Raw genomic sequence first — 18,077 nt, 5'->3', positions numbered from 1 at the left:
AAGCCCTCGGGGGGGGGGGGAGGGGGCTCCCCCGGGCCGGGGGACGCGATCCGCCGGCTGCCCCGCGCAGACCCCCAGACCGAGCGAGCGGGCGAGCGGACGGCGCGTTCGTTACCTGCAGCTCGCACCAGGCCACCTCCACCGTGGTCTCCGTGTCCAGGCCCTTGTAGACGGTCTTAAAGGAGCCCCGGCCGATCTCGATGTCGAACTTGAGGAAGCGCCCGTCGTTGGACATGCCCACGGCTTTGGTCTCCAGCTCCTCGATGTCGTCCTGCTGCTGGCTGCGCAGCTCCTCGGCCGCCTCGCGGGCGCCGGCGCTGCCCCCGCTGCCGCTGCCGCTGCGGGCGGGCGGCGGCGGCGGCGGCGGTTCCTCCTGGCCGCCCGCCGGGCCGGGCTGGGACGCGGGGCGCTCGGGGCCGGTGCTGCCGGGGGCCGGCGGGGCGGCGGCGGCGGCGGCGGCGGCGGGGGCGGCGGGGGCGGCGGCGGGGGCCGGGGCCGCGGCGGGCGGGGGCGGCGGCCGGGTCACCGGGGCGGCGGCGGCGGCGGCGGTCACCGGCTCCTCCCGGGCGGCGGGCTCGGCGGGGGTGGCCGGCGGCCCCGCGGCGGGGACGGCCCCGCCGGGGTGCAGGGCGGGGATGGGGAGCCCCGGCAGCTCCAGCGCCGTGGCGTTCGAGTCGCAGATGACGCTGCGGCGGAAGAAGCGGTGCTCGGTGGGGGTGGCGGCCGCCCCCCGGCTGTCCTTGTCCATCGTGTGGCGGCGGCGCCGGTACTCGTCGGTGCGGCCCAGGCCCGCGTCGCTGCCCGCGGCGCCCAGCTTCTCGCCCACCGACGAGTCGGAGCTGGAGCCATTCTTGGGCGGCGGCGAGAGGAAGCTCGGGGAGCCGCGGGGCTTCTCGGCGGCGCCGCCGGACATGGCTGGGTCCGCTGGAGTGGAGAGAGCGGAGCGGGCGCGCTGGGGGGCGCGGAGGGGGGAGGGCGGGCGGGCGGAGGGGGGGTCCGGAGAGAACCCAACACCAGAGGAAAAAAAATGAAAAAAGAGCGCGGGGCGCGGGGTCCGCCGCTCAGCACCGGCGAGGCGCCCCGAGGGCGAGGGCGAGGGCGGCGGCGGCGCGGGACGCCCGGGCCGGCGGCGGGAGCGGCGGGAGCGGGGCCGCGGCGGTCAGCGCCCCGCGCTCCGCGTCCATCCTGCGGCGAGCGGCGGCCGGCCGGGCGGGGGCGGCGGCGGGGCCGCGGTCATGGAGCCGGCCCGGGGCGGGCCAGGGCCCCCCGCGCGGCGGGCGGGCGGGTCGAGTCGGACGCCGGACGTCGGACGTCGGACGCCGGGTGGAGGCGGAGGCCCGGGCCGCCCGGGGGTGGGGGGTGGGGGGAGCAGCGGCCCCCGGAGGGCGGGAGGACCGGGCGGGAGGAGGGGGGGGGTCCCGGCCGCCTCCCGCCGCGCGCGTCCGAGCCGGGCGGGGGGGGGGGACTAGAGTCTCTCACGGGGCGCCCCTCGTCCGGGAGCCAAAATCGGGGGTCCGCAGCCGCGGGGGCCTGAGGAGCGCCCCCCTCCTCCCGTCCCCGAGGCCTCCCGCCCGCCCCGGGCCGGCCCCACCTCGTCCCCGCCCGGGCCGGCGCCCCGGGGCTGACGGGAGGGAGCCGCGGGGAGGGGAGGGCCGCTCCCGCCGGGGGCCCGGGGCTGAGGAGACCCGGAGGGGGGGGACCGGGAGGAGGGGAGGGGAGAGAAGAGAGCAGTCACCCCGCTAGGCACCTCCTGTCAGCGAAGACGGGGGGCGCGGCGGCGGCGGCGGCCGAGGACGAGCACAGCCGCGTCCGCCCGGGAAACTCTCCGCTTTAAATGGCGCCGGAGTCTGAAACCTCCACACAGCCCGCTCGGACCCCGCCCCCCGCCGCCCCGGGGCGGCCCCACCCCCTCCCGCCGCGCTCCGGGGGCTGCTGCGCAGGCGCGCCGGGCCCGAGGCGCCCTGGGAACTGTAGTTTGCGGGCGGATGTTATAAGAGGGGCCCTGGCGGCCGGGCGCCTACGACTTCCGTGATGCCCCGGGGGAGGAGGGCTAGCTCCAGCCTGTTGCCTGCTGGGAGTTGTAGTTCCCCTTGGAAACCGTCCCTTCTGGAAGCCCGAGGGGAAAGCGTCATCAACTGGGGTCGCTCAAACCACCCCCCCCCGCCCCCCGGGTGAGATCCGCGCTGTCTTTAGCAAAACCGGGATTCCGTGTGGGACGGAAAGGAAATGGAGAGAGAGGGAGGGCGGGAGAACGGGAGATGAGACTCCCCTCCCGTCATGCTCCGCTAAAGAGAGTTCTTCGCAATGAAAAGTGATCTGTTCATCTTTAATGGAGAGCTGCCTGGTGTGGAGTGACGGGGGGGGGGGGGGGGGGGAGGGGGGGGAGGGGGAGGGGGAGGGCCGGACTCACCCAGCCCCTGCAAACTCGGGGAAGGTGGCGATGGAGGGTCTAACATGGGGTTGGGGGGGGTGGGGGGGGTGGAGGTGGGAGTGTAACTCCATCCCCCTCCCCCTCCCCCTCCCCCTCTCCCCCTCCCCCTCCCTGCACAATTAAGACCACATGCGCCGCTCCAGGCCACGGCCGATCATGGGGGGGGGGGGGGGGGGCGGGGAGTTGTCCGGTTAAGTTCGCAGTGGACTCCCTTTTGCACGGCCGCGAGGGGAGCTGGGGGGAGGGGGAGGGGGAGGGGAGGGAGGGGGAGGGCGGGCCAGGCTGTGAATCTCGGCGGCGGCGTCCAGGGCAGCGCGGTGCCTTCGGCCTCCGGAGTTGGTCGAAACTTTCTTTTAAATCTTCCATCTGCCCCCCCACCCCCTCCCCTCCGCTCCCCTCCGCTCCCCTCCCCCTCCCCTCCCCTCCGCGCCCCGCCGGCGGGCGCCGTCCTGGTCCTCGCCGGGGCCCCCGCGGCGCGCTGCCCCCCTCCCCCTCCCCGCCCCCACGGCTCCGGGGGCAGCGGCTCCCCCTCCCCCGGGGGAGGGGAGCACCCGACGGGACGGGGTCGGCCGCGCCGGCCCGGGGGGGGGCGGGGGCCGGGGAGCGGGGGGGGGGCGCCCCCGACGGCGGTTACGGGGCGAGCGGGAAGCGCGCAAACGTCTGCAACCGCATCCGAGCGCCGATTCGCCCGCCGCCGCGGACCGAGCGGGCGCGGGGGGCCCGGGGGGGGAGGGGGGCGGGGGGAGGGGGCGGAACGAGCTCCGCCGCGCACGACCCCGGCCCCCCCCCCCCCCCCGCCCCCCGCTCCCGCGCGCGCCTTTCCCAGCGCAGGTCCCCGACCTCGCCCCTCCCCACCCTTATTTTTATTTAAAGGATCCCGTTTTGTGTGAAGCCAGCGCTGGGGTTCGGCGATCGGGGGGTGGGGGGGTGGGGGGATTTCTGATTCGTTTGTGCCGGGGTCCCGGGGTCGCCGGGGTCGCCGGGCTTCCCCCGGGGGTGAGGATACAAAGTTACCCCCGCTTGACGGTGCGAAGGATACAGTGGCGCTGGATGGTAAGTGTGGCCGGCCAAGGGGGGGGGATCACCTGGAAAGGGGGGCGGGGGGAGATCACCTGGAAAGGGGGGAGGAAATCACCTGGAAAGGGGGGGGGATCACCTGGAAAGGGGAGAGGAAATCACCTGGAAAGGGGGGGAGATCACCTGGAAAGGGAGGGAGATCACCTGGAAAGGGGGGGATCACCTGGAAAGGGGGGAGGAAATCACCTGGAAAGGGGGGAGGAAATCACCTGGAAAGGGGGGGGATCACCTGGAAAGGGGAGAGGAAATCACCTGGAAAGGGGGGATCACCTGGAAAGGGAGGGGAGATCACCTGGAAAGGGGGGATCACCTGGAAAGGGGGGAGGAAATCACCTGGAAAGGGGGGGAAATCACCTGGAAAGGGGGGGGAGATCACCTGGAAAGGGGAGGATCACCTGGAAAGGGGGGCGGGGGGAGATCACCTGGAAAGGGGAGGATCACCTGGAAAGGGGGGGGAGATCACCTGGAAAGGGGGGGAGATCACCTGGAAAGGGGGGGAGATCACCTGGAAAGGGGGGGGAGATCACCTGGAAAGGGGGGGGAGACCACCTGGAAAGGGGGGGAGATCACCTGGAAAGGGGGGGGAGATCACCTGGAAAGGGGGGGAGACCACCTGGAAGGGGGGAGATCACCTGGAAAGGGGGGGGAGATCACCTGGAAAGGGGGGCGGGGAGTGGTTGTTTTATTTTTATTTTTCTGCTATATTCTCTGGAGGCAGCCGTGTAGAAAGGCTGCTTTGCTAGGCAGGGAAAGCCGGTTTGTTTGCAGGAGGCAACCTCCCCCCCCCCCATGACCGTACATGGGCTGGCGAGCCCATAGGACGCCCCGTCGATCCCAGGGCTCACATTTGACCTCTGTTTAAAAAGAAAAGAAAAAAAAAAAAAAGGAGGGGGGACTAGCAGTACCCCTCCCCCTTAAAAATCCACCCAGCCCCTGCCACTGTGGGTCGCCCCGCATGCATGGGACCAGGTTTCCACCAGAAACACCCTAAGTTCCTTGTGAATAATTTAACTGTTGACTTAAAACCGCACTTACTCCCCGTGACTGGCTTTTCCTACTCGGGTAATGTTAGCTTCCCTGAGAAAACAGGTATCATTTTGTGTATAATCATATTGTGCACCACGGTTAGGCTGAAAGGTTATATACTGCAGTGTGAATATTTCACTACAAATACTTATTTGCTCCATCTTTTCATGCTTGCCAACCTCTAAGGAACGTGATAATTTTCTGTTCCTCCTTCCTGTAATCCCTAATAGTACTTTTCTTTTCTCTGTCATTTCAACGTTCAAATAAAGAACCAACTCCTGTCATCCATGGGGAATTTCAGGTGAGCCAGGTGCCGGTGGCTCACGCCTATAATCCCAGCTACCCGGGAGGCTGAGATCTGTGGCTCAAGGTTCAGAGCCAGCCGTGGCAGCAAAGTCCATGAGACTCTTATCTCCAGTGAACCTCCAGAGAACTGGAAGCCGAGCTGTGGCTCTAAGTGTTAGAGCACTAGCCTTGGGTGACAAAGCTCTGGGAGGGAGCGCTTGCCTAGCATGCAGGAAGCCCTGGGTTCCATTCCTCAGCACCACATACACAGAAAAAAGCCAGAAGTGGTGCTGTGGCTCAAGTGGCAGAGTGCTAGCCTTGAGCAAAAAGGAAGCCAGGGACAGACAGTGCTCAGGCCCTGAGTCCAAGCCCCAGGACTGGCAACAAAAACAAAACAAACAAGCCCAGGGACAATGTCCAGGCCCTGAATTCAAGCCCTCAGACTGACCAAAAAAACAGACACGTGTTTTATTTCTCTCATCGTGTTCTTTATTCCCCCTGGTCTTGTTCATTTCCTCATGTTGATTTATCCTTTCTCCTTCCCATCCATTCTCATTTTATATTTCCGTGGTCCCTGCCACTGGTAACTGGCTAGCAATGAGAGTCAGTGACAGCTTTAATTTACACAGTGGCTGTAAAATCCTCCTCAGTACACAAAGCCAACCTCATTCCACACCCCTGGCATGGTCTGGCATGAGTCACGGGGTAGCTTCTCCAGGAAAGATAGGAATGGTCTTTCTCCATTTCCCATGTTCCTCTCTCTGCCCTATAGGGGTGCGTGTGTGTGTGTGAGTGTGAGTGTGACTGAGTCGTGCTCAAACTCATGCCTGAGCTCTTTGGCTCAAGGCTAGTGCTCTGTCACTTGAGCCAGACCTCTGGTGCTTAATGGAGATAAATGGCTCACGGGCTTTACTGCCTGGCTAGCTTTGAACGGTGATCCTCAGATGTCAGCTTCCAGGAAGAGTAGGTCGGATTACAGGTGTGAGTCATCACGCGCATCTCTCCATGTTTTACTAAGCTTATTTATACCTATGTCTTATTTCTCCTAAACTTGGTGTTTCCAGAGATGCAGGTCCGTCCTGCGGTTGCTTCTTCCCCCATCCTTCCAGCCACCATGCTGCAAGCTCTTTGCAGACAATGGTATCTGAACTTCACAACTCCTTCCCATGAAGTAAGTGTTCTTGGTTTCCATTTGAGGAGTGAAAAACCTGAAGGGCAAGAAGCTTGATATCTAATCCAAAGTCACATGGTGTCACCAACCCATGGAAGCTGATTTTGGACTCCAGTCGTCTACCCCTTAAGTATGGGGTCCTAGCCGTCCCCAGCAAGGCCTCGTGCACATAGCAGCCAGTAAAGATGGAGTAAACGCCTCTCTAGTGAATTCTTGAATCACTTAATCAGCAAAGCAACAAGACTACTGGGCAGCCGTTGATAGGCCTTCCCAATTTCCTAGCTGTACTGTCCTCAAAGCCTTAGGAAAGCCTTCACAAAGACCATAGCCTTAGCAAAGAGTGTAAAGGATTTAGGAGTCAAATCAGTCTTAACCGCTACTGAAACCCCGGCTGTACCACAACTCACACTTGGCAACATTGAAATTAATCTAAGACAACGGCTTTCCTCTCCCTTGCAGAATCAGCCAAGTCTCCTCCTTCGGAAGGAGGGTTGGTTACATAACTCAAGCGACTAAATGAAGTGGCGCACTGTGACTCACACCTGTTGTCCCAGTCCCTTGGGAGGCTGAGATTGGGTGGGTCAAAGTTTGGGGGACAGCCCAGGCAAAGAGCTTAGAAGACCGCCTCTCAACCAGTAGCTGGGTGTGGTGGCATGCGCAAGTCAAACCAGCTCTGGGGGAGAATGAGATGGAAGGGATCGTGTGTGTCCATGGCGGACAGAGAAGTCTAAGATACGGTCTCCACGGGCAAGAAGCTGGAATGATCTGTTGTCACAGCCGCAGTGAGAGGCGTAAAGAGGGGGAACTCTGTCTGTCCGGGCACTGCTCAGTGCAGGGAGCCAGAGCCTATTTCAAAACAGCGAGGGGCTGGGAATATGGCCTCGTGGTAGAGTGCTCGCCTCGTGTACGTGAAGCCCTGGGTTCGATTCCTCAGTGCCGCATATATAGAAAAAGCTAGAAGTGGTACTGTAGCTCATTTGGTAGAGTGCTAGCCTTGAGCAAAAAGAACAGTGGTCAGGCCCTGAGTTCAAGCCCTGAGACTGGCAAAAAAAGAAAGTGGAAACAACTAGCAATGGAGGATAAGTACAGTCAGAACTCTGGTGTGTGTGTGTGTAACAGAGGAAGTGGAAGTTTGATTTGACATGTGGGGGGGGAGAAAGAGGGAGGAGGAGGGAAGGGATGAGTGGGGTGTGGGATGCACTGGACTCTTAAGGTGGACTCACTGAAGGGCAGTTCCCTTGTGCATCCATTCCAAGAGTTAAAATTTTTAGCTGGGCCCTGGTAGCTCATGCTCCGTAAACTCTAGCTAGTCAGGAGGCTGAGGTCTGAAGATCCTAGTTCAAAGCCAAGCCGGACAGGGAAGGCTACAAGACTCTTACCTTTAGTTAACTGGCAAAAATCCACAAGGGGTGCTGTGGCTCAAGTGGTAGAGCGCTAGCCTTGAGCAAAGAAAGCTCAGGGACAGTGCCGAGGCCCTGAGTTCAAGCCCTGGTACTCACACACATTGAATGTTAGTGTTAGGTATAGTGGGGGACAGAGTGTGTATATGTGAAAGGGTTATTGTGAGATTTAATGAGTCAGGATGGAACTTGATAGACTCGAGGCCCCGCCACCCCATCTTTTCACATCTAAGCTGTATGAAGGCACCGAGCCAAGAGGAGAGATGGCGGCTGACAGCTGGCCAGAGTCAGATGCCACAGGCGAGGTGTGGGTGCATCACCGGAGGTGTCAGGTCCACTCCCCAGCTTCCTCCGCGGTTCTCCGCCTGGCAGGAAGGCTAGAGGTGGGATGGCAGAGGAGCGGACTTGCTTCTTGAGATTCCTTCACGGTGGTGAGAAACGACTCTGCTGGCTGGGGACAGCTTAGCTTAAGGCAGTGCAGACATGCACAGAGCTCCATTTCACCGAGGAGGCCTAGGAAGATTAATTACACACACCTGTCAGTCTGGTCATCCCACTTAAGGCAACCAACCCCTAGAAAATTCCTCCCTCATTCCAGAAGCTACTCCGCCTCCTGCCCTGGGTCGTTTGCACATCTATCTGGGGAAAGGCGGGGCAGTCCTCATTTTTTCCCAAGCAGTAAAAAGAAAAAAAAAAAATCTCAAGAAAGCATGAAGTTTGTTCTAAAGAATCTGAAGGATCAGGAGCTGGGAAGGCGGCTTAGTGGCAAAGTGCTCGCCTAGCGCGCATGAAGCCTGGGGTTCGATTCCGCAGTACCACATACACAGAAAAAAAGCCTGCAGTGGCGCTGTGGCTCAAGTGGTAGTGCTAGCCTTGAGCAAAAGAAAGATCAGGGACGGTGACCAGGCCCTGAGTTCAAGCTCCAATACTGACACCGGAAAAAAAATAAATAAATCTAGAAGGTTACCTAAGAACTATTTCAACAACTATGTCTTGGGTAAGACTCACCAGGAAGAGACCTGTATATAGATTGCATGCAAAGTTGGTTCTTTTTTTGAAATGTTAAGGTTTCCGGCAGTCCTAGGGATTGAACTTCGGGCCTTGAACTTGCTAGGCAAGTGCTGTACCACGCAGACTCCCCCTCGCATTGGTTATTTTCCGGCTAAGGCCTCTCTTTCTGCCTAACTTGCCTGGGCTAGCACCCGCCTGTGTTTCCTGGTGTTACCGGGGTTGACAGGTGGCCCGGCCATTGATTGAGATGGAGTCCTCTCAACCCAGATGCCAGAGCTGGCCTTGAACTGCGACCCTCTGATCTCCATCTTCCTCAGTACCCACCTTCCAAGTAGCTCGCCTTACAAGCTTGAGCGCCGGACAGTTCCTGTTGCTTGTGTCTCCCTGCCGTGTGTGTGCGTGTGTGTGTGCGTGCGTGTGTGCACGCGCGCATGTGCATGCCCATACTAGAGCTTGAACTCAGGACCTGGAAGGTGTCCCTTAGCTGCTCAAGGTGGGTAATCTACCATTTGAGCCATAGCTCCACTTCTGCCTGTTTGCTGCTTCTTTAGAGATACAAGAGCCTCACCGATTTTTCCCGCCTGACCTGGCTTCCAGCCCCGATCCTGGGATCTCCGCCTCCCTAGCGGCTTAGATGACAGGCGTGACCCTCTGGTGTGGAGCACAGTTCGTTTCAGAGACGGGGGGGAGGGGGGGGGGGGGCCAGCCTGCTTCCGCGGCAGTGTGTTCCGGCTCGCGAGCGGAGCTTGTGGATGCAGATGGGGCCTTCATCTTCCTGCGTAACCCAAGTCAAGAATCAGCAACTTCCTTTATGGGTTTTCTCCCTATTCCCTCCGATTGCTCATTAGAGCTCTCCATCATCCTCGAATGGCCACCACCTGATCTCACAGCTTTCCTTTCTCCCTAAGCCAGTGTCTCTTACAGGTTCTGGGGGGGGTCTGTCTGTCTCCCAAACGAGTCGCTAAATGCAGTTTCCTTGCCAGGTGCCAGCGGCTCACGCCTCTCATCCCAGCTACGCGGGAGGCTGAGAGCTGACGATCCCGGTTCAAAGCCAGCCCAGGCAGGAACGGCCGTGAGACTCTGATCTCCAGTCCACCACCAGAAAACCGGAAGCGGTGCTGTGGCTCACAGAGCTAGAGCACTAGCCTTGAGCAAAAAGAGCTCACTCAGAGACAGCGCCCAGGCTCTGAGTTCAAACCCCATGACCGAATGAAGAAAAAAAAAAGTAAAAATAAAATTAAAAAGCAGCTTCGTGAACCTATTGTCAATTCAACCCACCTGAAAGCCGGAGGATCTCTGTTAAGAACAGAGAAAATAAAAGCAGTGTGGAGATGAAGGGCAAAGTCACTTAGCTATGGACTGACTCCAAGAAAGGGGCTGGGGGGTGGGTGGGGGCCTCCTGCAGGCCAAGGGCTGTGCCGAAGCCCTTGCTGGAGTGGGCCCCGGCATCGCATCCGCGCGCATCTGCTCCAACCGCTGCGCATCTGTGAGTCAAGGTTCAGGCGTGGGAACAAGGAGCAACTTGGGCTTGCTGATTTCCAGACAGGAGGAGCAGGCGGGGGGGGGGGGGGGGGGGAGGGCAGGGCAGCTGAGCTGAGATTTGGCAACTCAGAGCTGTGGGGGCTGGCAGAGTGTCAAGGGCAGACACACTGGTGGTTGGTGGAGAAATCAGCTTTTTTTTTTTTTTGATGGCAGGAAGTAGGAAAGTAGAAGAAATGGTCTGTTACAATAAATGGCCTACAATTATACAATTGCACACTCAGTGGGGCTCCAGTAACTCTGTGTGCATGCATGGGGGGGTGCAGATGTGTGCACACACACGTATGTATGCGGGCGTGGGCCTGAACTCAGGGCCTGGGTGCTGTCCCTGAACTTTGTGTGCTCAGAACTGGTGCTCTGGCTCTTGAGAACACACGGCGCCACTTCGGACTTTCTTGGTGGTTCACTGGAGATAAAAGTCTCCTGGGCTTTCCTGCCCAGGCTGGCTTTGAACCTCAATCCGGAGATCTCAGCCTCCAGGGTAGTTAGGATGGACCCCCCGTAGTGTTTTTTGTTCAAGGCTGGCACTCTACCACCCCAGCCACAGCTCCACTTCTGACATTTTGCTGAGTGGCGGTAAGAGTCTCCTAGACTTTCCTCCTCAGGCTGGCTTTGAACTGTTATCCTCTGATTTCACCTGGGATTACCACTTCAGCATAGGCACACACAGAAAGAAACAAAGAGAGAAGAGAGGGAAGGAGGGAAAAGAAAACAGGTAAACACTATTTAGTAGAGGAAATTATTTAATCGAATTTTATTATTACCATGTGTTGGACAGAGGGGGTACCACCTCGTAAGTCAGGTAGTGACCCCATTTCTTTTGTTGGACACTTTCCCCCTCCTGCCCCTGCCTACAAGTTTCCTAGGTCATTTTCCACACGCACAGCGTGATTAGCAGAGAAAATCTCCTCTAAGGAAGCGGCTGGGGAGCTTCTTGAGTGGCACCCCGCCGTTGGGGGGGAGGCTTCTGCTCTGTGTCCCTGTGAAGGGCGCGGGTCATGCGGGGTGCCTTCCCAGCCCGTCTGCGGGCGCTGCGGACGGGCAGCGCTGGCTCCCGGCCCTGTGCGCGCTGTCCTGGCCGCCTGGGCCGGAGCCGGCTGCCCTCCGCGGGGCTGTCTGGGTGGACAGGGGCAGGCTGTCAACTTGGCCGCTTTCCCTAGCACTCTCGGGCCAAGCCTGGCATCGTCTGACTTGCTTGATGAGACTCAGGTTTCCCAGACAAAGGAGGTGCCGAGATTCCTCCACCGCCCCCCCCCCATGTCACCGGCAACCAGCTCCCCTTCTCTTTGGGGTCTGAAGTTCCATCCCTTCTGTCTCCAGGACTTCTTGAAGGGACACAGGCCTGGGTAGGTATCTCCAGCCAGCCACGGGTCACCGGGCAGCGTCTTAATCACCACCCAGAGAAGAAGGGAACCAACCAGAAAGGACACTTTTCTTCATGAGGCCTTTTTTTTTTGGGGGGGGGTAGGGGGGAGCCCTGGGTGCTGCCCCTGAGCTTTTTCACTCAAGGCTGGTGGTGGCTCTACCAGTTGAGCCCCACAGCCCCACCTCCAGCTTTTTATTTCGTGCAGTGGAGATAAGAGTCTCATGGGGACTTTCCTGGCTGGGCTGGCTTCGAATCCGGATCCTCCAGATCTCAGCCTCCCCAGTAGCGAGCTCTGTCTTGGTTCCTTTCTTACAAGGGAAAGTCCTGCTCCTTTTTGTTCTTCCTCATCGCCATTTTCTCCCCTCTACGCCTTCCTTTTGGGTCCTTCATTCATTCATTCCCATTTGGCACCTCTGGCTCAGCAATGCAACAGCCCCGGCCCCTTTTCAGACCTTGCAAAAACGCCTAGTGAATGTGTCACGCTCTAGACGGTTCTGGCGGCTGCTGAGGGCCCTTTCGAAGCTGGCTCTCGGCTGGGCACCCACGGAGGGCATCCGTTTCTAGTAGTGACCCTGGGAACTGTCATTCCTGGCCCTTGGCTGGACCTTGCTCTGAAATGTAACCTCTCCACGGCTTAGCTTTCCACTTGCTGGCTTTGTTTGGCTTCTCTTCCATGGTCGGAGCCAAGGTCGTGGCCCCGAGCACCCGAGGACTCAAGAGAGACTTTGATCCATTCTCAGTCCCCTCAACTCCTGCACCAGCTGCTGGAACCTTCTCCGGAGGGTGACACCTGCCTGCCTGTTGTCCTGCCCTGTGGAGGGAGGTGGGGGCGGGGGGAGGGGGAGAGTCTCGAAATTTCCATCTTTGTTGAGGCTTTCCAAGTTCTTTTTTTTTTTTTTTCTCTTTCCCCTCCAGAGCTGCTAAACTGTTTTTCTGGTTCTTCCTGTTTCACACCTGCTATTGTCATTACCCTGTGAGAGTCACAACAAATGGATTTTCCTTGCCATTTCCTGGGGCCTGGATGCCCTAGCAGCCAGCCCAGGAAGGAAGCCACGCGCCCACTGCACTGTCTTCCTCCTCCGGCCTCCAGCTCACCCCAAGCCGGGTGCACGGGTTCCGGTCCCGGCTCATCGTTTGGCTTCCTGTCTCACTTGATCTCCGGAGACTTCTGTCCTTTGCAAGTTAATTGCAGATGAGACTCTCGTGAACGTTTCTGCTGAGGCTGGCCTTGAACCACCATCTGGCAGATGAACAGGTGTGAGACACCACTGCTCAGCTTTCCCTTTGCATTTCCTTTTCTTTCTTTCCTTTCTCTCGGTTGTGGGGCTTGAACTCAGGGCCTCAGCACTGTCTCTGAGCTCTTTTTGCTCGAGGTTAACGCTCTACCCCTCTGAGCCACAGCTCCACATCTGGCTTTTGGTGGTTCCTTGGAGATCAGCGTCTCACAGACTTTCCTGCCTGGGCTGGCTTTGAACCTTGATCCTCAGATCTCAGCCTCCTGAGTAGCCCGGATGACAGGCGTGAGCGGCCACACCTGTGCCTCTTTTTGATTGGCACATTTTGAATGTGGTGAGAATAAATATGTTCCTTGCTTCTCTCCCCTCCCCTCGCTAAACTCGGCGTGGATTTCCCCATAACCCCTCATCACAGTCACCCAGACGCCTACACCACACCAGCCTGTGTCTAAAACGGGCTTCCACGGCCAGCCAGTGAAGTTTGAGCACTCTAAGGTAAACAGGGCAAAAATAAAAATACTTTCCAAAAAAAGACTCACTCCTGGTAGGAAAATGCAACTGGTTATGAAATGTATTTGGAGGGACGGTTCTCTGCTCTGCCCCTCCTGTCTGTCTGTCTGTCTGTCTGATCAAGGGAGAGGTTGGGGCCGTCCAGCAATCTGTCAGTCAAAATGCATTGTTTGGGGCTGGGAATGTAGCCTAGTGGTAGAGTGCTTGCCTAGCATACGTGAAGACCTGGGTTCGATTCCTCAGCACCACACATACAGAAAAAAGCCAGAAGTGGCACTGTGGTTCAAGTGGTAGGGTGCTAGCCTTGAGTAAAAGAAGCCAGGGACTCGAACCCAGAGCTTCATGCATGCTAGGCAAGCGTCCTACCACTAAACCACATTCCCAAGCAATAATGTTTTTAATGCCTTGTTTATCTACTTTGAAGAGTAGGCTTTTGGAGCTGATGAGGCAAACCTCCACTTTGTTTTAAAAAAGAAAAAGAAAAAAAAAGAACTTTGAGAGACAGAAGGAAGGAAAGAACCAGAGAATCTCTAGACCTCAGTCTTGGGGCTCTGCTGGAGGCTGCCCCATCCCAGGAACCTACTCGGCTGTACCACTGTGAAGTTCGAACCCCGCCCCAGCCTCCTTTGGGGGATCCTTTGATCAATTTGCAGCATTTTTTTTTCAAAGCAGTAAAACCAGCATGGCCCAGAGCGGGCTGCTGACCTCAGATGGCTCTGGGAGGCCGGAGGGAGCTGTGAAAAGGCTACTGTCCCTAGCCACCTCCCAATCGGGCCACACGCCACCCCTGGGAACATAGACACAGGTGACACGCACCCCGGAGAGACCCAGGCTTGCACGCATGTGCGTGGGGGTGCCTCCTCCGGGGGCTGAGGCCAAGGTGGGCGTTCTGCATGAGCTGGATGAATAGCAGGCCTGTCCAGCCAGCCGTGGGCTTGCTCCCAGCCCAGAAGGCTGTGCACACACACACACACACACACACACACACACACACTGCCCAGCCTGCAGGAGCCCACGCAGTCTGCCGCCCGCCCGCCCAGTGGGAGCAAGCATGGAGCCGGAGAGAGAAGCGGTCAGTCTCCAGGTAAGTGCCGTCTGGGAGTGAAGAGGGGGGCGAGGGAGCAGAGGTGAAGCAAAGGATTGCTGCTCTGGTCACTTGCCCACCCTCCCCCTTCCCTCCCAACTGTGCTGCTTCCTTATCCCCCTTCTGGAATGTTCCCCAACTTAGGCTCCGTCCCCCTTCACTGGTTTTGATTGAGGTGAGAAGTGGACGGTTTAACTCTCTCCTGGGCTCCATCCCCCTTTGTCCATCAGAGAGCTAGTGAGATCAGTGTGGGCAGAAAAAAAGAAAGAGCTCACTTTCTGTGTGCTTCCCCCCCCCAAAAAAAAACAACAACAACACCTGGGGACAGGGAGAGGGACCCCACAGCGTGGGGCTGAGCGAGGAGCGCTGGGAAACCCTGAAATCCTCCCTCACCCTGGTCACCAAGCTCTCCGGGGTGGATGTGGCTAGGAAAGGACATGGTCTCTCTGTGTCCTCCCTGCCCGGGGGGGGGGGGGCGTGCTTAGGGGCCCCAAAGTTTCCAATCCACCACCGCAGGGGAAGAGAATGGGAGGGTCTGACCGAGGCAGGTTGCTGTCTGTCGGGTTGCTGTCTGCCGTCCCTGACTCTTGTCAAGCAAATGACACTTAGCAATCAATCCATCAGTTGATCTTTCTGCCGACCTGAGAAGAAGCAGGACAACTCCAGGGCAGAACAAGACTTGGGCAATCATTATTATTGTTGTTGTTCTTTTTAATCAGTAGTGAATCTTGAACACAGGGCCTGGGCGCTGTCCCGAGTTCTTTTGCTCAAGGCTAGGGCTCTACCGCTTTGAACCACAGCTCCACTTGTGTTTTGATTTTTTTATTTGTTTGTTTCTCGGTTGATTGGAGATAACTGTCTCATGGGGACTTTTCTACCCAGGCTGGCTTTGAACCATGATCTTCAGATCTCAGCCTCCTGAGTAGCTAGGATGACAGATTGTCCCCTCCCAGTCCCGGTACTGGTGTAACCGGGAAACCACTGACGTCACCCTACCCAGCCTCATCCCAAACCCCAACCCCACTGCCCCCTCAGAGCTGGCTGGAACCTTCTTTCCCTGGCTAGACTTTGGGGTCTCAAGGTGGTGGTGGTGGTGGTGGTGGGGAACTCCCTGGGCAGCTCTGGCTAGGACTCTCCCCCCCCACCCCCCCCGCCCCCCCGCCCCTAACCTTATTGTCTGTGTCCTTTCTTCCCTCTTTTACCTGCCCCTCTCGCTAGAACCCAAACTCCATCAGAGTGCTGGGTGAAGTCACCTCTCTTTTACCCCGTGGTGGGGTCCCCTGCACTGAGCCAGAGTTTGCCCTCACAGGGTGTGTGTGTGTGTGTGTGAACACCTGTTTCTGCCTTTCCAGGTTCCTTCTGCTTTTTCTTCACCTAGCTCTTGCCTCCTTTGGGGGGCAGTACTGCTGGTTTTCTGGCTTCTCCCTCGCTGATGGCTTAAACAATCCTGAGTGACTAGAGACAGTGACTGGCAGGTAGATGAAAAGAGCTAGGGGCTGGGGGCGTGGCTAGAGCGGCAGGGGCGTCACCCAAGCTGGGGGCGTGGCTAGCGCGGTGGGGCGTGGCTCGGAGGTTGGGGGGTGTGGCTCAAGCCGTAGGGATGGGGCCAACGTCACAGTGGGCGTGGCTCAATAGGTAGAGCAACTTGCTGGCAAGCCCAGGTTCTGAGTTCAAACCCCAGTACCACAAAAGAAAGAAAAAAAGAGAAGGACTGATAAGCAATCCCAGGTTTCAGGCTAGGGACTCGTACTGGAATAAGGGACCCAAAGGGACAGAGGTAGGCAATTGGTAAATGTCTCCATTTCCAGCAGGTTTCTTTCGTTCCATTGAAGACATATTGAGACTTACAATACTGAGAGCCCTGAGTAACTGCTACTCCTGCCTGGTTTGCTTTGGATGTGCTCCTGGAAGGGGGGGGGGGTAAGCTGCTGGTAGCTAAGGCCATTACGTCATTTGTCCAGTCACCTACTGTGCACTGACCAATGACTGTCCCTGTACTTAGCCCTGTGTCCTGGCACAAGGCTGGTTGGTGTGCCTTATACACCCTGGCAAAGACAAGGAGAAAGGCTGTTTCTCATTGTATAATTACAACAGCATCTTCAAGCCCAAATCCAGACGATTAAGGGCACAGTGTTGAAACCAGAGAACTTTCTTTGCCGTGGGAACATGGCTGTCCGTGCGTGTTAAGTACACCGATTGGCTAAGCGTGGAAGGCAGAGTTGTAATCTCAGCACTCAAGAGGCTGAGGCAGCAGGATCCACAGTTTGAGGTCAACCTGGGCTACAACTGTAAGACTCTGTCTCACCCCAAATCAAAGGAAGGGCAAGTATTTGTGTGGGTTGTTCAATTTCGAGGCAGCCTCTCGCCCTGCACAGCTCCGGCTGGCGTTGAATTCACTATCCTTCTGCCTCGGCCTCCCAAGCGCTGGGATTACAGGCATGGACCACCACGCTTCACAAAAACAAATACTTACGGAGCTTCATGCAGAATAAGCACTGGATAAAACGTGGCCCCTGACCTTAGAAAGCTTATAATTAAGTGGAAGAAATTATACAATTAACTATGACATAAAAGGGTTATTTAGCTCTCCAAAATGTGACACAATCACCACCGGTATTTATAGAGGTACCAGCAGCTGACAACTTTTAATTATCATGGCTCTGTTTGTAGTTTTCACGTGTGTTTGAAGGGGAAAAAAAAAAAACCAACACCCATGCTTTTCGGCTTTTGTGTTGCTTAGGATGAGGCTACGGTCAGACAAGTGGCCGGGTGGAATTTAACACTTCTTGTCACCTCTGTACAGTCTCCACCGGGGACAAGCAGGCCTCTGAATACCACAATGATCCTATCACACTGCTCAGAAGGGCAACTGGTTCCGCTGATACGATTCACGGTGTGTGTGTGTGTGTGTGTGTGTGTCTTGGAATGTTCTGGAACGTGTTGTGTTGTGGAGGGGGTGAAGGCTGAAGTCGCAGGAGCCCTGGGCTTAGATGTCTAAATTCCCCCTTCCTCACCATTTCCACTTCCAGGTAAGCCCAGAGCTACCCCTGGAGGACCCAGGCAGGGGCAGGCGAGGTACTGGCCAGCTAGGCGGGAGGGGGGGGGGGGAGGCAGGCGCCAGGCGCGAGCTGGGAAGGCAGGGCCGCCCAGCCTCCGTGGCTGTCACTGTCGGTGCTTGCCAGTCGTCAGCTCTGATGAAAGATGGCTTGAGATTCCCCCAGCCTGGGAGCCGGCTGCTGACAGCACCCACCGGCGCTGGCTCCGGGGGGATTAGAACACCGTGGGGGGGAGGCGAGCACGGCACCCTCGAGTGCGCGGGGTGGCCTCCGGCCGCAGGGCCCAGGAGCCCGGTGGGGACCCCTCCGGCGCCTCAGGAGGCTGAGACGGGAGAAGCGGGGTGCACACCCCGCAAGTCCAGGAGACTCTCATCTCCAACGATCCACCAAAATGCTCGCGGTGGAGCCGTGGCTCAGATGGTCGAGCGCCAGCCTCAAGCGCAAAAGCTCAGGGACAGCGCCCAGGCCGTGAGTTCAAACCCCAGGACTGTCTCACACACACACACACGCACACGCACACACACACACACAACCACCTGCGCGGCCTCAGGGGCGGCCGTGGAGCGGGCCACATTCTCCATCTTCCTGTTTTCACTCCACCAGACAGAAAAGCGGGTTTGTTTAACCCGGGCCCAGGGTCAGGCTTTGGTCCTTTTGTTTCGGCGTGTCTGTCTGGTGCCCTTGGGCGTGGAATCTGTCCATCCGGACGGGCGTGTTCAGTCCTGAGCGGCACACGGCCCCACGGGGCAGCGAAGGGGCCCCCGACACAGGGGCGGGGCGGGGGCGTCCCGTGCCTTAGCCTCTGGTTTTTGTGCTGTCACCCCTGGTGGCCATGGCGCACAGGAGGGCTGGGGTGAAGACCCCAAACCTGGGGAAAGCAAACAGC

At 58.3% G+C, this 18,077-nt stretch overlaps 1 protein-coding gene across 1 annotated transcript in view; it reads right to left on the bottom strand.

Moving 5' to 3' along the window:
- Positions 1-1,867, bottom strand: part of Wnk1 (WNK lysine deficient protein kinase 1) — an 84,251-nt gene extending 82,384 nt beyond the window's left edge. Inside the window, 2 exon segments of the mRNA XM_048335247.1 lie at positions 116-915; positions 1,748-1,867. Of these exon segments, the coding sequence (XP_048191204.1) occupies positions 116-913 (798 nt within the window). The 5' untranslated portion in view covers positions 914-915; positions 1,748-1,867.
- Between the last annotated feature and the right edge of the window lie 16,210 nt (positions 1,868-18,077).

The sequence above is a fragment of the Perognathus longimembris genome, chromosome 27, assembly GCF_023159225.1.
Source record: "Perognathus longimembris pacificus isolate PPM17 chromosome 27, ASM2315922v1, whole genome shotgun sequence".
Classification (NCBI taxonomy): Eukaryota; Metazoa; Chordata; class Mammalia; order Rodentia; family Heteromyidae; genus Perognathus; species Perognathus longimembris.
This window is presented reverse-complemented; position numbering and strand designations above follow the sequence as displayed.